A 23,409-nucleotide genomic window follows, 5' to 3' on the forward strand; every position below is an offset into this window, starting at 1 on the left:
TATTATTTATAAACTGATACTGGTTGGTCTAGCCTCAAAAGTGCTTTCCAGAACTTCCCAGACATTCTTCTTCCCACAATTTTTCTAAATCTATCAAATACATCCAATATTTCACGTTCGTTTTAAAGATAGAGGGATTGCACGCATTTTAAAAGATCTTCTTGAAACCTGAGCGCTGAGGTTTTTTTTTTTAAGCGGGCAGTTTGTGCCTCAGTGGTACCTTGGTCTGGGAGCTGCATGAACCAGCCTGTCCACACACCAAACACCACCGAGACGCCGGGCGGGGCGTAACCAGGGGCGGGGTTCCCAGGACGGCCGGGTGGGCGGAGTCTAGGCGTTTTCCCCGCCCCGCCTCCTGAGGCCTGACACATGCGCCCGAAAGCTTCTGGTGGAACGAGGTGTGGACTGTGTGATGACCCTGACCGCCGACTTCCGGTTCCTGGGGATGCGCATCCGGGTCACACTAACGCCGCCGTTTCCTCCAGCCGCTTGGTATTCCTGTGTGTTTGGACCAGTCCCCATGTCCTCCTCTGGGGCCTCTGCAGCCTTTGGGTGAGTCTCCGCTGGCGACAGGGTCTGAGCGCAGCCGGTCGAGTAACAGCTTGTAGAGGGACGGTCAAGACTTGTGTCCCGGTCCCTGTGGGTGGGGGTTCTCTTTGCCTGTCCCTTGTCCCTGCAGAGCCTCCTGAGCTCATTTCGTTCCTTTCTCCCACGCCGGCCTCGCCTCTTTCACCTCAGTTTCAGCCTGTGCCGTCGCTGCTCACTTCTCGACTTGCTTTTTTCCCTGCGCCTCATCCGCCTTTTAAAGACCGTGGTTTTCTTGCCTTTTGCTTCAGTGCTTCCCTAAGGCACTGCCCATATTCACTTCGCACTTCTCCTCCCCGACCTGTGGTCTCAGGATCTTGCTGTGTTTTCACTCAGCAGGGCGGCCCACCTCCTCGTGGTGCTCACCTTACTCCAACTGCGAAACTGAGCCTCTCTCAAGGGTCCTGGGTCTAGTTCCGCAACTTTCTTCACCCCTGACGCCTAGCTCCTCCCGGGACGAGTAGGTGACATTTGTGTTTCGCTTGGGGTTCTCCCGCCTTTTCTTAGCTAGAGAAGATCTTTGCCTAAGTCACCATCTGGGCAGATTTACCCGGCCCGGGGGAAGTTTTCCTTAAGGCGCTAGGTTGAATTGAACTCTGGTAGCTTCCGTAGTTAGGAAACAACAAAGGCGTTCCCGGTTCTTCGCTGGAGCACAGTTTAGGGGGCTTCGCTAAAGCAGGCTAACAGGTGGCAAGCACGCGGAACTGCTGGCAGTAGGGCTTGTGTAATCTTGTTAATCAACAGGTCATCAGGACGTCCTGTCATTTTCGTGTTCTCTATCCCATGAGAATGGATATGTACAGCTGAGGCAAAAATGCGGATGTTTTTAGACGATCGGCTCTGTTTTCTGTACGAACTTTACTTATAGAACAATTGCTGTGACGGAGGACAGAGTTTCTTGGGAGATTATTAGCCCCAGATTTATAAGTTTATTGCCAAAAATTTGAGTGTGCTGTTACTGAAAAGTTTTATGCTTAAGAGTTCATTATAGTAATTTCAGAGTACCTTTTCTTTTGTTGAACTCAGCGTGCATATATCTGTCTGTTGTATATTGTCTCTTCATTTTTACCTTATTGACAAGTTTTCTGTTTTTCTTCTTGTTTCTTCATAAACCGGACATTACAGTATTTGATTACTTAGCCTGTTCTTCTGACTATTTTTTCTGTACTGTTTTCACCATAAACCATCTAATTGGCTAAACTGTTTCAGCCTTAGAACCATCTTTTTCTCATTTTCGAGGCTAAAGTTTCTTGTAAATTTCTTAAATGACTCTGTAGGCTCTTAGTCATCTCTGAATTGAAGGGTTGGTTTTACTAATAATTGTGTGGTGTTTTCCAAAATTTGTTGTCTGAGGTATGTTTTGAGACAGAGTTGGATAATTTTTATTTTTGTCTTTCTAGTGTTTCTGTAATGTCTCACAATTGATTGTAAATGTTTTTGTGTCATCAGTTTCTGTACTCATGTAAATTGTGCTCTCAAGTTTAGTACTTCAGCAAACAGAATAAATACAGCATTTAGCATCTGCTTTTCTTTTGACTAATAAGTTGTAGAAAAGTGCCCCTCATTATATGAGACATATGCAAGCATAGCATAGGCCTTGGCTTATTCCAAAATTGGGCTGATCCCTTAAGCTATTTTTAGCAAAAGACTTTGGAGCTTGGCCATATTAGTCCTAGAAGCCACAGAGAAGGACCCTTCTGGTTGGCTTGCAGGACTTTTTTAAATACTGAGGAAAGCTCTTTTGAAAGCTCCTTACTGCTACCTCCTCCGCAGCACCTAACACTGGAAAACTCTAGCTTCTGTTCAATCTGACCTCATCATTTCCCAGTCCTTAAAGTCTAACCCCAGTGAGTCTGGTCTGACACTCTGTGTTTCCTTATCTCCAGGATGGTGGGCCCTTTTTTCTTTTGTACACACACATACCCATATTTGGATTGATGCAAGGCTCTCTTTCAACCTTTTTCATTTCTGAACTTTTTACATCTACAGCATGTCTTGAGTTTAAAACCTTGATTGTTTACTGTAGTTTACGGCTGGAGGGAACCATAGAGTTCAAACTTACCGTTCATTTTACAAAATAAGGAAATTAGGGTTTATTGGTGATGTTCTTTCCAAGGTCATTTTTCACAAAAGAAGTCCTCTTCAAGCAACTAGAGAAATGGGTTTTAGTTCTATCAAAGCTGTAAGCTGGAGAGCACAATATTGTATTTAGTGATTAATTTCAGTAAATTTATGTTGTAAGAATAAAAGTTTGGGGATAAGAAATATACGATGTGGAATTTAAAATTCAAAGTGAAAGTTGCTATGTTGTGTCCAATTCTTTGCGACCCCATGGACTATACAGTCCATGGAATTCTCCAGGCCAGAATGCTGGAGTGGGTAGCCTTTCCCTTCTCCAGGAGATCTTCCCAACCCAGGGATCGAACCAGGTCTCCCACATCGCAGGTGGATTCCTTACCAGCTGAGCCACAAAACTGAAGACTTAAGTCATTTTGCCTTCAAAGAGAGACTTCAGAAAGAAACTGTGTTGTATTGAAGTAGAGGTTGAAAAGTCTTAGGGAGTCTCTTTCTCTCTTTTCTTCTAAAATCAGTTTGGCTTATTATGATATAAATTCTGCATGAAAGCCCTTACATGAAACAAACATCCTGTGGTCTCATTGGAGCAGTTGTGTTCATGGTCCTGTTCTTTGCACAGAATAGTGATAGACTTTCCATTTACTGAAAAGCCTGCCCCTCTTACCTGCCAAAGGAAAAAGAAAAACACTGGAGACAACTTAGTGTATGTGTTTTTAAAGTTAAGGAGAGGAGTCACTGTTGGTGTTAGTTTGTAAGCCTGTTTGATCAATTTACGATAACATTTCTGCATATTAGTTTTTTGCTTGCAGAGTTTTTCTATTTTGATTTTGTTTGACTCTCTTTTGATTTTGATATTTTGTCATTTTACCTGTTACTGCACTTTGTTTTACATACTTTAATTTTTATCCTTGAACCCTAGGATATGTTTTAAGGAAAATACAGTTTAAAAATTTTTTTACTTTTACAATGTCCTGGTGCTTTGTACCTTGCAGTATGATGGTTCCTGTGATCTGCATAAGCCACCCCATGACTTCATTCTTTTTGTTTTGCTTACAGACAAAAGGCTCATAGAGCATCTTTTTTGGTTGTTGTCTAAAAGATTTTTGTGTTCTGCATGTAATAGCAAGATATTTTAACTTATGTGTGATTTAAATGGAGAAAGAGTAGTTCAACATAGAAATAGTTCAAAATGTATTTAAGGTTATTAGAAATAGTTTTTTTTTTTTTCCCCCTACATTCATTTAATTGGTTTATACCATGGGACCAAATTGTTCTATTTATAGTAAAGTGAAAAAATAGGTGGACTTTCTGTCTGCTGATTAACTTAATACAGGTTTATGTTCTTCTACAGAATATATGGCTTAAGCTATAAATTGTCTTATTGATATGTTTTATTTGCAGAGAACATAGCAAACAATGGAACAGCAGCAACATCATTATCTTGATATTTTTACTTGATCCCAGTAACCCAAGTTCTAGAGTATTTAATTATTAAATGTAGAAATAATAAGGATATTTTCTCTATTATTTATAATATATTTTAAAAGATATTTGAAATATGGGCTTCATCAAATTTATCTTTGCTGTTTTTCCCCTTTTAAGTATGTGGTACTGTTTTAAATCAGAAGAGGAATAGTAGTTAGTGCTGACCTATTGTAAGTTAACAGATCGACCCAAGGCAGTCCGTGCTTAATATCTTAAAGATCTTGCTACAGATTGTGTTGGATGCACTTTAACTTATTAGCTTGGTTAATATTTGTACTAGGTAGATATGTTTTTATTCACCCTGGAAAATAGTGACAATCTTTGTAAGACATTCAGCAAAAGCTTTTGATACCTGCTGTATGCTGCTGCTGCTGCTAAGTCGCTTCAGTTGTGTCCGACTCTGTGCGACCCCATAGATGGCAGCCCACCAGGCTCCCCCATCCCTGGGATTCTCCAGGCAAGAACACTGGAGTGGGTTGCCATTTCCTTCTCCAGTGTATGAAAGTGAAGAGTGCAAGTGAAGTCACTTCAGTCGTGTCTGACTCTTTGCGACCCCATAGACTGTAGCCTACCATAGCCATAGTCATAAGTTGCTCAGTCGTGTCCGACTCTTCACAACCCCGTGGACTGCAGCCTACCAGGCTCCTCCATCCATGGGATTTTCCAGGCAAGAGTACTGGAGTGGGGTGCCATCGCTTTCTCCGTAGTACAGTTATATTACGTATATAGACAGTTCATATGAAGTAGGTGACATTATACATGGCTGACATTTGCACTTAGATTCTGAATGTGACTTTATTTGTATATATCTGAATTAAAATATAAGAGTAAACATAACTTATGGTGTAGAGGGGAAAAAAATATTAGAAATAAAATAAGCTTTAGTCCATCTTAGGAGAGTGTCATTTCTTATTAGTGCAATGGCACATGATTTTTTAAAGTATTTTCATTTATTTATTGGCTGTGCTGGGTCTTCATTGCTGTGAGGACTTTTCTTCAGTTATGGTGAGTGGGGGCTGCTCTCTAGTTGGGGTGCCTGAGCTTCTTGTCGCAGTGGCTCTCCTTGTTAAGGAGCACTGGCTCAAGGGCAAGCAGGCTTTAGTAGTTGGGGCTCCCAGGCTCTAAAAGCACGGGCTCAGTAGTTGTGGTGCACGGGCTTAGTTGCTTTACGGCCTGTGTGATCTTCCAGGATCAGGGATCGATCCGGTCTCCAGCATTGGCGGGCAGATTCTTTACCGCTGAGCCACCAGTGAAGCCCCTGATTTTTTAAACTAGGTTTTATGATTTTTAATTTTCAAAATACTCAGTGATTTCACTATTTGAGATTCTTGTATTAATCTTTATTACAGCTTAATATAAAGTCATGTTCTTTCTTTATACATATAATTAAATGATTTTCATTTGCAAAACTTTTTCACAACTGAAGTGTGAAAATCTGTAGTGTTAAAACAGTAATTTTTTTTAAAAACACATTTTATGTAGCGCTTACTCTGTGCCAGAAATTACCAAACGGTTTACTTGTAGTATTAACTCTTTTATCCTTACAACACTGTGAAGTAAGTACTATATTTATCTCCACTTACAAATGAGAAAACCAAGACACAGAAGTTACATAATTTGCCCAAAGTAACACAGCTAGTTGGCAGGAGAGCTGGATTTGAATTTAGTTTTTGTAGCTCCAGAGTTCATGACCTTTTTCTACAAAGTTCCACTGGTTTAATGAGTTCGTCCTTAATAACAGTTAAAAAATCCAATTTTTCTGAAACACAGAAGAACACTGCTTTTGATTGGGAACTTTAAGGGTGGTTTTACCTGGTCGTTTTATAAATGCTGGCTTAAGGAAAATTGCAGACCATTTACTACCTAGGTTTTTTAGATGACAAAAACCACAAATTAAAGCAAATTATATCCTTATCCTTCCCTCTTAAAAAATTATCATATGGAAGTTAATTACTTTTTAGGTATTTGGAGAAAAGGGAGTTTAACAAAATGTATTCTCTGTTACTAAAATGTTTACCTCTTGACATTAATTTTTTCACTTTCTCTGATTTGCAGAATATTAAATAAATTTATGTAATAGTCTTGAACTTTGATATCTTACTGACTACAATATGAACTTAGCAACTTTGAAATATAAAACAGAAAACTAAAACTGAAATTTCTGACTTACCTCTAGTCTCATTTCCAGATTTGGAAATTTGTGCAAAATAAAGTGCACCCATCGCTTCAGGACTACCATATTTAGAGTAATACATTTGAATTAATGTTTTTATTTTTACTGTAGAAAACTGTCTCATAAAAGAGTTCCTTTTTTAATTGAAAATGCAAATAGTTATTTAGAATATTGTTAATCATATTACTACTCCTCTTTTGTGTGCTTTTATTATTTCCAAATTTAAAAATTTTGTTGTCTCTCTGAAGGAAGGAGATGATTTAATATTAGTTGAGGTGCATCTGAATGCCAGAGCCTGAAACTTATATGTGATGAGAAGTTATTTTTCTGAATATTTCGAATATAACTGAGAATCATGGGATCTGGTTAACAAAAAAAAACTACATTGTTTCTGGTCAGAAGTGATGCTTGGTTACAGATACTGCTTATTTTAATTCTTATGTATTAATCCCCCTTATTAATTCAGACATGTTAATTAAGTATACTGTTTTTCAATGGTAGCTTTTGTCTTGATTTTTTTTCCTCTTTGTCAGAAAAGTATTAAGTGAAAAGTATAAGCATTGCTATGGTGATTTACTGATATTTAGAATGTTCTTTCATTTAAACGTTTGATTTTTATTTCAAAAGGGGCTCTCTTTTATATGTGGGTTTGATAATCAGTTTAGTTTCTAAAATTTCAATAATTTTCTTTTACCTGAAATTTAATAATGTAGCAATTACGGAATTTAGGAAAATTGGCAGTTTGTTGCTGTTAGCACTGTTACTATGGAAATAAATTAGAATGATTAGCTCTTAGGTGAAATTGAACTTATTCTTTAGTTTCCATAGTAGTTGAAGAAGATTTAGGTCAGATTCACCTGTTCCTTTTTTCAAAATAAGAGGGCATTTTAATTTAGCACAATGATGTTAATTTTTTCCTACTAGATTGATGATATTTATGATAATCGCCCTCTCTTTACTGACGGCATAATCCAAAATTGTGTGATTTTCTTTTTTCTTGAAATATTTCAGAATTTAGAGAACAAAAGGCAAAAGGAGAAGTGGGCAGCAGAGGATTAGATGGTTAGATAGTATCACCGACTCAGTGGACTTGAATCTGAGCAAACTCCAGGAGGTAGTGAAGGAAAGGGGAGCCTGGCATGCTGCAGTCCATGGGGTTGCAAGAGTCAGACACGACTTAGAGACTGAACAACAACTTGGGATACAAAATAGTACATGTATATCTTATTAAAAAAACATACCCTAGTAATTAACATATTACTTCACTGAATTTTTCAAATCTGTTTTTCCTTTTCACCAGTTCTTAACTTTGCTATAGGTTCAGTTCAGTTCAGTTGCTCAGTCTTGTCCAACTCTTTGCAACCCCATGGACTGCAGCATGCCAGGCCTCCCTGACCATCCCCAACTCCCAGAGTTTAATCAAACTGATGTCCATTGATTCGGTGATGCCATACAACTATCTCATCCTCTGTTGTCCCCTTAGGAAGGAGCGATTAGATAACACTGAAAAATAAATGTTCTTGAGAGTGAGTTCTACAGCTTTTGCTTATCTGTCGTATTGGTGTGGTATTTAATAGCTAGACAAACTGAAACTATTCATCTCATTTCTGTGTATCTCCTGTTAGTACATATTTATTCAGTGTTGGTACCTCTCATTCTGTGAAATTGTTGTTTATTTGGAACAATTATGGTAACTATTGATTCTCACCCAGATGGTTCCTTTTCCCCTTTTCGTTCATTTTCAGAGGATTGCCTTACAAAAAAACTGATTTAGAGAATCATTAAACTTTTGAATGTTTTATCATGCGTAGTTTGAAGTGGATATTTTTCTCCTTTTTGACCAGTTTTTTTTTTTTTTTCCCTTAATCTTTGGGTAAAATGGCATTCAGACTTTTTTGATCACAACCCACTATAAGATGCATTTTTCATTGTTATCCAGTACTTATACACATATATGTACATACTAATATTTAAAATTGAAAGAAGTTTCATGAAACAATATTTATCTTTAATGTTGGTAATGTATTATAATGTTTAATTTTGTTTTAGTTTTGGTTAATTGTACTGGACTTCCTTAGTGGCTCAGTGGTAAAGAATTTGCCTGCAGTGCAAGAGTCACAGGAGACACAGGTTCAATTCCTGGGTCGGGAAGATCCTCTGGAGAAGGAAATTGCAACCCATTCCAGTATTCTTGCCTGGAGAATCCCGGACAGAGGAACCTGTCAGGTCACCGTCCATGGGGTTACAAGAGTCAGACACAACTAAAACCACCACCAGTTGCATTTCACTCAAAACAAACTATTAAAATCCACTAAATGGACATGATAATCTAATAATGAATTGAACCTACAGTTTGAAAAATTCTAGTGACTACTAGATTTTTTTACAAGTATAAAATTTTTTTGGAATTGAAGATGCTTGCATTTATTAGTATTTTTTTCACCAAAATGTAACTTAAAAGGAGACCTTGTTTATTGTTTCCATCACCTCTGTCTTAGGCACATCATTTGAAAAAACTGCAGTAATATAGAACATGAGGTTGACACTGCTTTGGTAGAGCTTCCATCATTAGAATCCTTTTCTAGTTTCCATCTAACAGTCAAAGTTTAGTTTGATTAAATTGCTTTTATAAACTTTACTTCTGCTCTTGGCACCTGGTCAGAAGGTTACAAAGCTGCTTTATTCTGCTTTTTTCTGGCCCCCATCCAGTCTTTGTAAACCAAGAACAGAGACCGGAAGAGTGAAGCAGTTTGCTTCTGTGTATACAGTCATATGAAAGCAACACGACAGAAAAGTCTTTAGGGTTTGTTATAGTGGATTTATTTATTATCCCTATTCATTTCCTGTAATCATAAAGGGGAAATATGGTAGAGATAGCAACAGATCCTAGCATATCACAGCTATTAGAATAAGGCAGGGTCAGCAGGCAGACTCTACTATTTTTATGATTATCTCTTCTTAGCTCATAATGAGCACTTACTATGTGCCAGGGACTATTTAAAGCACTTCACTTGTATTAACTCATATTTACTTAGGAGGCCTTAGAGAAGAATAAGAATGAGAAATGATAAAGAAGAAAACTGGCTGCCTTAGTATCTTCTCGTTATCTAACTTGTGAATTCTGGCTGTTTATGACTATAGCACAGCATAGCGTACATGTTTAGCTTGACCAGCTTTTTAAAATCATTAGTCCTGTCTGTGGTGTTCCAAACTGAGGCACATAGCTGTGGTTTAAAACCTCAGTCTTTAAAGCTAGGCTGCCTGGGCTTGAATTCCAGGTTGATGAGTTACTGTCTGTGCTGCAGTTTTCTCATCTATTAAATGGTAATAATAATAAATAGTGCATATCTTAGAGACTTATTGAGAGGATTAAATGAGTTGATATACATTAAGTACTTAGAACAGTGCCTGACCCATAAAACAAATTACATAAATGTTAGCTATTAATAACACACAGTTGAATCTCCTGAAAGTGTTTGTGACCATGATGAGTTCATATCACTAAGTAACAGGACGTGTTTGACATTCAGTGTTCTCTTGCCCAGGAGCTTGACAACACCTTTCCTTGAGGACTTGGAGAAGTTCTTGTATGGTGTTGGAATCAAAGCCAGTGACAAAGGTTATGAGCTGCAGACCCATTCTGTTGCCTCTCTTGCAGGAATCTCTTGTTACATGGACCTTGCCTTTAATAATATTAATATTTTGCCCTTTGAAAAACTAAGAGAAACTAGTAATGAATTGACTTTCACTCAAGACCAGTTTTCTGTCCTGAGTCTGTTAAAAAAAATTTTTTTCTTCAACAGTTATATTATGCTGACTATGTGCCAGACACTGTTCTAAGAGTTTTACAGATATTAACTCATTTGAACTCACGACAAGCTTTTGAGAAAGACACATTAGTATTTTTCCCATTTTACAGATGAAGTAAATGAGGCTCAGGAAAGTTAAATAATTTGTCTAAGCTCCCACACCACTCATCAGTGCCAGAACTAGGATTTGAAGATAAGTAGTCAGACTCTTGCCTGGAAAATCCCATGGATGGAGGAGCCTGTTGCGCTGCAGTCCATGGGATCGCTAAGAGTCGGACGTGACTGAGCGACTTCACTTGCACTTTTCACTTTCATGCATTGGAGAAGGAAATGGCAACCCACTCCAGGGTTCTTGCCTGGAGAATCCCAGGGACAGGGGAGCCTGGTCGCTGCTGTCTATGGGCTCGCACAGAGTCGGACACGACTGAAGTGACTTAGCAGCAGCAGCAGCAGTCAGACTCCATGGAGAAGGAAATGGCAACCCACTCCAGTATTCTTGCCTGGAGAATCCCATGGACAGTGGAGCCTGGCAGGCCATGGTCCATAGGTTCGCAGAGAGTCAGACACAACTGAAGTGACTAAGCAGGCACAGTCAGACTCCTGAGGTCATGCTCCAGGCTTGCCAAACCTGCCTCTTACAGAGGTGAATTATGTTGAAAAAGGTAAAATAACAAGTGTTAAAACTTACTTCACTATTCTTTACTCTCCACACTGAATGATTGGGTGATGATACACTGGGATTATGGTTGATGATGTTTGGGCTGATGGATTTTTGAAGGGGCAAGTAAATTTGAAGTAAAATATTAATAAAAGATCTGAACCTAGATTTTATAGTCCTGACAGCTAAAGACTTATGTTTCAAAAGACTCAGTTCTGTTAATACAATGTGTAGTAAATTTTGTTTGAATACTGGCGAGCTGATTAATAGATGTGATGGGTAGATATATAGACTGCTATATAGGGTTTTGAATTTAGAAAATGGGTAGTGTAAGGTATAAATTTTTCTATATACCTGGAAGCAACACATTTATAGAACATTCATGTTGGAGAATACCATGGGTCAGGCCAGAGCACCTATAGAAAAATATATGATTCTCTTAGAAATGTTAACGTTAGATTAAAGGAGGGTAGAGATAAAGTGCTGGAGGCTGAGAGTTCTGTGGAGTCTGGATCTCCACATATTAGAGAAACTCATGCTTTGTGAATGACATGTTACTGAAACTGAAGAGAGATTCAAAGAGAGTTGGAAGGAATGTAGACCTGTGGGATTATTATTAAGGTCACTTTGACACTAATTCAGGTTGTCTCATCCCTTCTCAATACTTTCTACTGTGGTTTTGGAATTTTTCCTGTGGAATACTATCTCCCAATTTTATTGGAAGCTTGTGGGGAAGAGTTTGTGTTCATTTACAGACAACTTCAAAGGATGATTTTCCAAGAAGTAAGGTTAGAAATTGTAAAAACAGTGTTTCTTAGAGAATCTATTCCTGATAAAATATTTTTCCTATTAAGAATTTGGTACAGCCTAAATGTGTGTGTGTGTGTGTGTGTGTGTTTTAAATTCTTTCTCAGTAAGTTCTGATTAGTGTATTTAGTATAAAGTTACTATGACTATTCCTTCAGCTGATAATACCATGATGCATTAGTCAGGCATGCCTCCCAGTAAAGTAGCCAGAAGAATTCACCAGCTTTACCACGGTCAGTTGACTGGGCTGTTTTATTTACAGAAGGAGTTAACCAACATGATAATGTCTTTTGTACGTCCACATAAAGTCCACAGGCACAGTGTAGTTGTTTCCAGTTTTTTTGGCCACAGAAATGTGATTTGTGCTGATGCCTAAATTGTGAGAGCTGAAGGGCTCTCTTACTGTTACTTTAAAGGGAACCTTAAGGGCAGCTGAGTGTAGGTCTGCTGGATATTTATGTCTGCTTCAGCAGGCTCCAGGGTACAGAGGACTGTTGAGTGGTTGTGTTAATGGGTAAGTTAGATAAGTATTTTTTATGAGGTAGTACTTGAGAAAGGTTGCCATCAGCTGGTGAGACTTCAGTGAATTTCTAATTGGATTGATAGGAGAAGAAATCATGCCATAAAGTATATGCAGAAGTTTCAGAAATATACCAGACTCCAAGTAAAAGAATGGAGATTGGAAGGGGGCCTGGAGGTTCATCAGTTTCTTGGCTCTTACTCTTGATTTTGAGCATCTGGTGTTCGTCTCCTGGATAAAACCCAGAGAAATGCTTTCGAAACATATAAAACAGTCTGCCCAGGGAGGGCTTACTTTATAGTCTCTCTTCTCCCCATGGCATTTGGCATATATAAATCAAATCACATCATTCTCTTGCTTGAAGCACCCATTACCTCCCCAAACTGCTTATTATGTGTTACAAGGCTATCTGTCATCTCCCTGGTTGCCTGCTTCTTGGGACTCATTTCCTGTCACCTACAACTTGCAAAAGTCAGCCTTTTTGCTATCTCTCAGAAGTGCTAGGTTGTTACTCTTTTAGTTTCTCTACATTTGTTTCCTTCTGAAAGCCTTCCTTTACATCTTTTTATAGCTTTCTGCTTTGCATTATTCCTGCTTTGCTTAAATGTTACCACTTCAGAGAAATTATCACCTAATCTGAAATAGCTCCCCTGCAGTCATGCTCTATACTTTACTTTGTTTTATTTTCCAAAGAATTATTACTTTGTGAAATTATATTACCTTATGTATTTGTTTTCTTCCTATGAGAATACAAATTCCTTGAGGCTGGGGACTTTGTGTTCATCACTGAATTCCCAGTATCTAAACTAGTGCCTGGCACTATAGTAGATACTCAGTAATTATTTTATAAATGAATGAATGAATTTTGAGGTTAGAAAGAAGCAAGTACAGTCTGAAGCAACTATAGACTTCCACAACAAAAGCAGCAGAAGCAAAAAGCAAAGTGAGTAGCTAATTCCAGTGTTTCTCACCCAGATAAAGCTATGATAGATATTCTCTAAAGTAGAGTCCTGGCATGGGAGACCAGATATATCCGTGGTAATTTAGGTGATATTCAGAAGAGGCAGAAATTCATATTCAGAAAGCAAGTGACCTGCAGACACTGCCTATCTGCCTCTTTTATAGTCACTAGAAGTCAATGTATATAACTAGAACCTGTATATGATAATAGATGAACAAAGATTCTTGGCCACTCAGAAAAAAATGCTTAGTTGAAACTCCTAACTGCAAATATGAACTAATAATAACCTAGATTTATCAGCCACTTAAGGAAAATTAATGCTGTGAAAGAGGTACCAAATGCATCCAGCACTAAAGGAAATAGTGAACAGTATGAATTTAGTATCATGTAATATAAATTAGTATAAAATACTAAATTTATTGTTATGTAATATAGATTTTAAAGGTAAGAATTATTAGTAATTTCAGAGGAAATATAAAAGGAAATAAATATTGACATTTTAAGAATCATAAAGTGTGAATAGCACATTAATAAGTATAAAGATTGAGTGGAATTCAAATGCAGAGGATATCGACAATAATGGCAGAGTAAGAACTTCTGAAAATTCTCCATAAAAGCAATGAGGATACTGGCAAAAATAGTCAACTCTTTCAGGACTCTGAAAATTAACTTCAGGCTTGCAGCAATCTCAATGTTTAGTCAAGAAAAATAGCTGAATCTCAGCAAAAGCAGTGAACTTTGTAGCATTTTAGCTTGCATTGTTCCCATTCTCCTCTCTCTAGCTCCAGCCTTGGAAACCAACAGCCCACAGTCATGGTGAAAACTAGCATCCTGGAAGCCACTGGAAGGGGCAGAGCAAGAATGGAGCTCCTTCAAAGCCCTGTTCCCAGAGAAACATTATTATTTGACCTTCTAGTGGTTCCTTGAAAGACCTCATTTGCAAGACTGTATTTGACCTGAATGGGAACTCACCCTGTACAAATAGCCTTTCCCCTCTCAAATTGGAGATAGTTATTGAACGTCATGGATTCAGTACCAGAAAACAGATTCGACAGTACATTAAAATAATACTTTACAATGCAAGAGGTTCATCTCTGAACTAAGTGCATTATGTGGTTCAATATTCAGAAATCTAGTAACATACTATATTAAGAGTAAAGAGAAGAACCATATGGTCATTTTTGTGGATGGCAGAAAATCACTTCACCAGTGTCAAGCTTAGCAGTGGTATGCAAGATGTATTCTTATTAAGGTGAGGAACAGGAAAAGAATGCTCAACAGTTAGCACTGTTAATTACTATTATAGTGGAGGTGTAAGAATATTATTAGGCAAGCAGAAGAAATAAAGAGGCTAATATTGGGGAAGGAGGAAGAACTATTTTTATGCAGATGGGGAAAATATATACATGAAACTCAAGAATCAACCATCTTACTATTCTCATTGTTAGAAACAATAAGAGACTTTGGTAACATGGGAGATTACAGAATTAATGTACCAATATTAACAACTTTCCTGTATATACAAAGTAACTTCTTTAGAAAATATAATGGAAAATATAACAAAGCAAAAAGATAAAATGCCAGCACAAAGAAATGTAGAGGATCTGCTAAGAGACTAAAAAAAATATTAAGTAACTGGAAATATATACTCTGTTCTTACATAGAACTCAATATTGTAAACTCATCCTTAAATTAATTTGTGGTTTTAATGCAATTTAAATTACAATTTTTTTTAAAAACAAAACTTTCATAATGTTATCCTGAAGTTTGTTTGGTAAGCATATACTTTTCTTTTAGTGATTTAAGTTTAATTTGTGTATTATCCTTTTTAAGTTGCATTCAGAGAAGATTCCAGAGTTTGAGACTGCTGGCCTCTGTAGAGTCGATTCCATCATTTTAGAACAACCAGAAAATAATAGCCTCTGGGAAAATTATTTCAGTTAAGAGTCTTTATCCAGGAAAAGAGTAAATTCCTAAAATTTACTCTTGTTTACTTTGTTGCTTGAAGTTAACATTAACAGCTTTTACTGGTTCAATTAATGAAGACTTTATATTTTTACTCTGTTTGATATATACAATTTAGTGTTTAGTTAAATGGCATTTTCAACACTGACATGAATTTTTGAAAGCAGGCAAAACACCCTAAGTAATTATGATTTCTTTCAGAATATGTCTTAAATACCAGCATATTCTATCCTGTGTTCTACTTCAGTATTTTTCTTCTGGTTTCAGCTATTCAATGAATATTTTATGTTGAGAAAAAATTCTAAGGCTATATCCAGGAAATACAAAAAAGAGAGTTCCAAAGAAATACATGCAAAAAAACTAAACAGGTGTTTACTGAGTTAGAAAAGTCACATTTTTCTAATGACAAAAATTTCTGATTATCTAGTATCATTCTGTATAATCTATTTAGTAATTTTCTTGATACAGTGCTTAGCATAGTGTTACAAAATTTTAAATTAAATGTTTAGTAAATGCTTTTATGAAGAAGCATGCTGCTCTCTGGGCTTCCCAGGTGGCGCAGTGGTGAAGAACCCACCTGCCAGTGCAAGAGATGCAAGAGATGTGGGTTCAGTCCCTGGGTCAGGAAGATCCCCTGGAGTAGCAAATGGCAACTGGCTCCAATATTCTTGCCTGGAAAATTGCATGGACAGAGGAGCCTGGCGGGCTACAGTTGATGGGGTTGCAGAGAGTCAGACACGACTGAGCAACTAAGCAGACATGCACGCATGTACAAACCTTAAGACATCCAAATTGTATCCCTTTGTATGTGCTTTTGAGTCTTATTAAACTAATATTATAAGCTATAATCAGTGTAAAATCTTACCTTTTTTTTTTTTTTTCACCTTTTAAATGGGCTTGTGTTGAAATAGGTTACAGCAAAATCCTTGGTGGTCCATTGGTTAAGACTCTACCCTTCCACTTCAGGGGGTGTGTGTTTGATTCCCAGTCAGGGAACTATTATAAGATCCACATGCCACTTGTCAGAGCTTTAAAAAAATTTACAATTTCATTTAATACAGAATGCAGAATTACAGCTTAGGTAAATCTCTCTACATGTTGATTGTTTCTAAGTTTTCATTTCTGTGAGCAAGAAACAGTCAATTTTTAAAATAGATTTAGCTTTTTACCCCTGTATTTAATTTTAGGGGGAAAATCCAAGAAAAATAAATCAGGCCATGGGCAATTTTATGACATCTTTTATACTCTAACCAGAGAACAGTCTGAAGATACATACAGTTTTGCAACAAGGGCCTGAATATTTCTTTTCTTCTTATGTCTCAGATAACTTTAGGTTTTGTTGTTTAGATTATTTTTTGTAGTTTAATATGTGTGAAGTGGGGTTTTTTTAATATTAAAATTTATTCAGTTAATAGTGAGAATCTTTTTTCCCTGAGTGCTGATTTGATCTTTGTTGTTACCTAAATTGTCTGTATCCTTTTGCCCCATAATAGAAGATGGGTAAATGTTGTAGACATGAAGTTTTATCTGTCATAATTACTGCAGGTATTGCTTCCATTTGTTTATATCCTTTTACTCTTACAGTTGTTATTTTTCATTGCATTAAAGTATGTTTTACAAAACCAGATCTGTTGATTTGTTGCTTATGCTTTCTTTTATTGACCCAAATTTAATCTCTTTCCCACAGATGAGATAAATAGGCTATTCCGTTTTCTCCAGTATTATTTGAATGCTTAGTTCTTCATGTACTTAGAATTACTCATAATGTATGGTGTGGATATGTTTTTCTCCACATTATCCTCAGTTTTTCTGACAATATTTAAATAAGGATTTTCTGCACTTTAAGCACTTTGGAGATTTGATCATTATTTTGGTCTTTCTAGTCTCGTGGATCTTCTTGTATTTTTTTTAAATTGTGGTAAGTATACATAACAAAATTAACCATTTTCAGTATATCATTCCATAGCATTAAGTACATTTACAATGTTGCACCACTATCCTCTACTATCCTTATTTGATATAGTTCTACTTTAAGCTGAAACATGATTGCTATTAACCTCAGGTAGATTGTTTAAATTTCTGAATTCCACTTGCCCTGTCCATAGGGGATATAAAGATATACCAATTGTGTTTTAAGATGGTTGTGGAGATAAAATTAAGTAAGACAACGAATGTAAAAATATGTAGTGGGTTTTACATGCTCAGTAATCAATAGGTCTCTTATCCTTCCCACTGCAGTTAGTTTTCAAGACTGATGTAGGACTGATCTTCTAGTTAGTTTTCAAGACTGATGTAGGACTGATCTTCCTTAATTGACTTTGTTATTCTCCTCCAAGGTACCCATCATTATTTTTGTCTAATTTCAGTAAGAAGTTTGTACATATTAGAATAAACATTTGTTTATTTATTGAAACATCCTGTATAGATTCTATAGATTATGATACCCAAATTAGCATTTAGTATCTTCCCACTGATACTTACTACTAAGTACTGTTCTGCAAGAGACCATTGATATGTTTTCTTATGTTTCTTGAGCCATTTTCATTACATCTTTTCTGATTTTGCTTTATGAGGCCTCCTAGTTTATAAATTTAATTTGAAGAGATATCTTTAGGCTTTATGTTGGTACTTTGGGTGTTAGGACACTTGTTTCTAAATTAATTGATAGATCCCCTTTAGAAGATTTCAGTTACTGTTGAATAATAGTACTTGAAGCAGTTTTCTTCAGGCCACATAGAAGAGGGTATTTTGCTATTTGTTTTCATTCTTCAGTGTATATGTGTAATTATATTTGAGGACAGCATGGTAAACATTTGCCAGTTACCTACTTCCAGATAACTTCTTCAGGCTACTGATGCTTATAACTACTCTTGCTGAGGTTTATTTAATTTTGGGAAGCAGGCCGTTCATTTTCCCCAGGGAAACTTCGATAGCCTTTTCTCCTCCAGAGGATCTTCCCGACCCAGGGGTCGAACCTGTGTCTCTTACGTCTCCTGAATTTGCAGGCAGGTTCTTTACCACTGGCACCACCTTTAGTTATAGCTTTTCCAGACTTCTGCCCATGAAGGCATGTGGATATAAACTCTCTCCAAAAATGGTAAAGGGGTTTAATTAAAAGTCAATAGTAAGAATTGAAACTGGAAAATTATGAAAAGCTGTTACTATCCAAATGCTTAAAAAGTATGAAAGTACTTGAAACAAATGCTTGAAAGTACTTAAAACAAAAAATGCACTCAGGATATGTTTTGTTTGACTGTTTGAGTAAGTTGTAATTACATTCATTTACAGTACGTTAAGAATCTGCTTTCCACTTCTGAGTGAAGCCATTGTATATTATTGGATATTTTAATTCAGAAGATGTTGAATATTTCAAAAGATGAGATGGTTAGATGGCATCACTGACTCAATGGACATGAGTTTGAGCAAGCTCTAGGAGTTGGTGATAGACAGGGAAGCCTGGCATGCTGCAGTCTTCCATGGGTTGGAAAGAGTCGGATACAGCTGAGCGACTAAACTGAACTGAATCTAAAAAGATGAATCTCACTGAATATAAAATAATGTCAGGTTATATTAATGGTTAAAAGGAACACCCCAAAACAAAAAGACAAAATATGCAGTTAAACTTCAGAGCCAGTACACGAAAGTAAGAAAACTAAGATTTGTATGGTAATTCTGTACTTTTATTATTATCAAGTACTGGAGCACCTTGTCTGTGTTATATAGCACTTTCATTTGGTGGTTAGTGAATGTTACTTTCTATTGTAAGCATGTGCCACTTGTAGAAAATGATGTAAGGTCTTAATAGGAAAAGTTTTATTAGCACATTGATAAATGCTAGGAACATGATAAATACTTGTGTTCTTTTATTTAGTATAATTGAGGTATTTAACAAATCATTGGAAAGAAAGAAGAATACTATATTGATGGAAAGTATCTTACTTGGGGCTCCCCTGGTACCTCAGCTGGTAAAGAATCCGCCTGTAATTCAGGAGACCCCCGTTTGATTCCTGGGTCGGGAAGATCGCCTGGAGGAGGGATAGGTTACCTGCTCCAGGATTCTTGGGCTTCCCTGGTGGCTCCGACAGTGAAGAATCCACCTGCAGTGCGGGAAATCTGGGTTCGATCCTGGGGGTGTGAAGATCCCCTGGAGGAGGGCATGGCAACCCACTCCAGTATTCTTGCCTGGAGAATCCTCAGGGACAGAGGAGCCTTGCAGGCTACAGTCCGTGGGGTCACAAAGAGTTGGACACGACTGAGCAACTAACCACAGCACATCTCAGTATCTTACACGAATGCTGTGATGGAATCACATATGTTATAGTCATTATTAAAATATTTTATATATAAGTGTACCAGAGTATGTTTACAGACTTCACATATATCACATGCCAGCAGAATCCCAGAAATTCTGCAGCACTAAGTCCTATGCATCCTTTGTAGTTGCTTTTTTTGTTCATTGTAAAATTATCAAAATTATTGGTGTTCATAGATTACTTGATTTTTAAAGTTTTTTTTCAAATGTAAAAATTATCTATGACCCTTTATTCTTCTCAGTTGAAAAATGAAAAAGATAAAGGTAATTTTTAAGATGGAAACAACCAAGGGTACTTGTTTTCAAAGAAAAAAGTAGAAGTAGAAAGGATTGTCTTCCAATTGTTCTCTTAACGAAAGTTTTCTTGCAACCTGCCATAGGATTTATCTCAAGATAACTAGGAAGCTATTCCCTTTCTGTTGTAAAATCACTGTAGTATTACCATATTTTTAAAAAGCAAAATTCAAGATTTTACCATTTAGTTTTATATGGCTTGAGAATTTATTTCCCTGCTGTTAAGAGTAGTATCTCTTTTAAAACCCATGACCCCTTAGATCTATAAAAGAGATCTGTGTTCTCCTTTAATATTGTTCATATTTTTAAAATAAAATAAGGAAAGCACATGTTGTTGAGTACAGTACCCTCTTTTTTTAACACTGTTTTTCTTCCCTTCCTCTTGCTCAGGAGTAGATTTATAACCCTTTCTCCGAGAGGAAGACTATCCCTTTACTCTCCTTTGCTGAGAATCTACTGATTAGAGATTCAATCATTACAGTTACAGCCTTCAATTAAGTAAGACATAGAATATTATCACTTTTTGTTTAGGTGAGAGCTGGTCACACAAAATTTTAACAAATAAGGTATTTAAAGGCATTACATTTCTCTAATGATTTGGTGCTATTTTCCTGTTTCGGGATAAAGTCATATATGTGCATTATGTACACTGGCTCTGTAAAAATCCCATAGAGACAGGACATTTCATTTTAAAACTAAAACAAATATAAGCTGGTAAAACATTAAAACGTTTCATCTTTCATAATTGTGAATCAGTTTCACGTCACGTTGGTTATGCTCTCCTGAGCAGAGCAGAGCAAGTGCAGGGAAGATAGCTCCTGTGAGCTTTAGTTATTGCGCACTGTAATTCTGCAGCACTAGTTATCGACGTCATGTAGTTTGAGAACTTAGCTTTTGAGGCTCTGTGGATGAGCTACACGTGAGTGCATTGAGCATCAAGTGCTTCTGACCTTCAAACTTTTTTTTCTTTTGACATTTTAGATCAGGGCAGGGAGGAAAGCTGTGTTAGAGCTGCACAGTTGTGCATCTGATTGTATCCCTTACACGTGTTCTCTCTCCTTTCCCCATTCTGGAGTGTGCCCCTAAAGTATGTTGGATTGTACCAGGATAGAGCAGTAGAAGTGGAGTGGTGGTAAATTGGCACGATTGAAGTTTTTCAGTTCCCTTTTTATTCATTACATCTGCAACAAGATTCTCTACTCGCTTTATTTAACTTTGTATGTTAAGTTGGCTAAAGTGGTTGGTAAAAAGTGAAAACAGGTGTGACCTTAATTAAACGCAAAAACAGTCACATGTTTTGGAGAAATGCTATTCTCATTTTTGTTAAATAGAAATGAGATTTTAGTTTTTATAATCATGTCGTTTTCTGACATCTTTCTGTTCTGGCAGCAGGACACAGTAAGGTGTTCTTACCAGTAAGTGTGGGCTCCCCGGTGGCTCAGCTGGTAGAGAATCCACCTGCAACACAGGGGACCCTGTTTGATCCCTGGGTCGGGAAGATCCCCTGGAGAAGGGAAAGGCTACCCACTCCAGTGTTGTGGCCTGGAGAATTTCATAGACATTATAGTCCGTGAGGTCGCAAAGAGTCGGACACGACTGAGCCACTTTCACTTTCTTTTTTTCATCAGTAAATGTGGGGCTTAGAGTTCTGTTTTTCTTCTTAGTTTAGAAATCAGAGCAGGAAGAGCAGGGGCTGAGAAAGTAAAGGCTTTGCTTTAATAATTGATTAAGTGGTACATTTAGTAGAGCTCGTAATTTCAGGATAAAATGGATCCTAGCTTTCATTTTTATTTTCCTTAATTCTATGATTCAATATTTCACTTTATTTATTTGCATTATTAAAATAGATCCAAAAGAGTTGAATTTTCCTTTATGTTAATTACGTATATACAGATAGTTGGTGGTGAAAGCATTCACTCGATGTTTCAGTTTACCTACTATTTAAAGTGATCCTGTGTGTGTTAGCAGTTATGTAAATAGTCCATGTTAAAGCAGGCTGGATGTTACCATAAGTTGTTGACTGGCTCGGCTAATATTTAAAATTTTTAATGTAACCCAGATTTTTAAAAAATTGTGTCTTAGTTCATTAACATGGCTGTTGTAGTGTTTAATGCCTTGGGCACTATAGTAACCATGTTTTAAGTACAGCAGAAGTGATTCCACGTGTTGGCTTTTGCAGGGTATTATAAAGTCGGGTAAACCTACCTGACTTGGTGCAGCATGTCAATTTTGAAAAGCCACGTGCAGATTTGAGATTAGAGCTTACGTAGAAAGATTGAGGTAGCAAAATATTTTAAAAATTATTCTCTGATGGCCTCAATGATAATGCTCTAAGAGTACATAAAGTGTTGAATCCCCGTTCTTTTTAAAACAGATTGTGAAGACTGCTGGGAGACACTTGCAATCCAGTCACAGAAGTGTAATAAAGAAATATTGGTCCTAATGGAAGAAGAGCAAGATTTACCAGAGCAACCAGTAAGTATTTCCTTTAACAATTTAAAATTGATTGTAGAAAGGCTAATTTTAAGAGACTTTAAATATTATTCAGTTATACTGCAGATTCTAAGTTAGAAATAAAATTGAGGAAAGGACTCCTTAATAATATTCTTCTAAGAAAACAGTGTTCTTAAATTTATATTTTGCTGACTTAATGCCAAAGAGTCTGCTTAGAAAATTCAGCTTTACAAAATAAGTATTGTATTTAGAAATGCCATTTTAAGCAGTGGCGAATTTGCAGTAATGGATGGACCTAGAGATTGTCAAACTGAGTGAAGTCAGACAAAGAAGAAATATCATGTGACATCCTTTTTGCTGCTGCTGCTAAAACATGACTGTCGCTTCAGTCATGTCTGACTCTTTGGGACCCTACAGACTGTAGCCTGTCAGGCTTCTCTGTCCATGGGATTCTCCACACAAGAATACTGGAACGGAGTTGTCCTGTCCTCCTCCAGGGGATCTTCCCGACCGAGATCGAACCCACATCTCTTATGTCTCCTGCTTTGGCAGGCAAATAAATTCTTTACCACTAGCACCACCTAGGAATCCCCAACAACCCTTATTTGTAAAATCTAAAAAGAAATGATACAGATGAACTTATTTATAAAACAAAACAGACTCACAGTCTTATGGTTGTCGGTAGTGAAGGATGGTGTGAAGGGATGGTTAGGGAGTTTGGGATGGACATGTATACACTGTTATATTTTAAATGGATAACCAACAAGGTTCTACTGTATAACTCCGGGAACTGTGCTCAGTGTTAGATGGGAGGGGAGTTTGGGGAAGAATGCGTGTATCTATATGTATGGCTGAGTCCTTTTGTTGTCCATGTGAAACTATCACAGCATTGTTGATCAGCTATACTCCAATATAAAATAAATTGTTGTTGTTTTTAAAGCAATGGTATTCTTAAAGTTTTTAGAAAATAAAAGAGGACATTTACCAAACAGTATATACCATTTCTGCTAGAAAATCTAGTTTTATTTTTGCCTAAATTTCCCTGGCTAAATTTTTTAAAGTGGTAATAGTTGAAGAAAATATAGTTTGACCACTGGCCAATTCTTTAAAATAGATAAGCCCCTTGAGAATAAGTTGAATTCTTAATTTCTTATGTTAAATTTAATATTTAACATAAATTAATTTTAAGTGTACTTGAGTGCCTCAGATTTATTCCCTTATCATGGTTTTTGTTTTTTTTTTTTCTTTTGGTCTTTTTAAGTGTTTTTTTTTTTTTTTTAAACCCATAGCATTTAAAAAAGGAAGACATA

The 23,409-nt window shown here is 36.8% G+C and overlaps 1 protein-coding gene across 11 annotated transcripts in view; it reads left to right on the forward strand.

Moving 5' to 3' along the window:
- The first annotated feature begins 460 nt into the window (after nt 1-460).
- Nucleotides 461-23,409, forward strand: part of EYA3 (EYA transcriptional coactivator and phosphatase 3) — a 96,663-nt gene continuing 73,714 nt past the window's right edge. For 4 of the 11 annotated variants that reach the window (XM_060408498.1, XM_060408499.1, XM_060408503.1 and 1 more), the window contains exons 1-2: nt 461-13,056; nt 22,020-22,120. In XM_060408498.1, coding sequence (XP_060264481.1) covers nt 12,972-13,056; nt 22,020-22,120 — 186 coding nt within the window. In that variant the 5' untranslated portion in view covers nt 461-12,971. Of the gene's footprint in view, nt 13,057-13,856; nt 14,327-22,019; nt 22,121-23,409 lie in introns of those variants that run through there. The other 7 variants (XM_012110417.5, XM_060408515.1, XM_060408518.1 and 4 more) reach the window with 5 other exon arrangements.

This window comes from Ovis aries, chromosome 2, assembly GCF_016772045.2.
Source record: "Ovis aries strain OAR_USU_Benz2616 breed Rambouillet chromosome 2, ARS-UI_Ramb_v3.0, whole genome shotgun sequence".
NCBI lineage: Eukaryota > Metazoa > Chordata > Mammalia > Artiodactyla > Bovidae > Ovis > Ovis aries.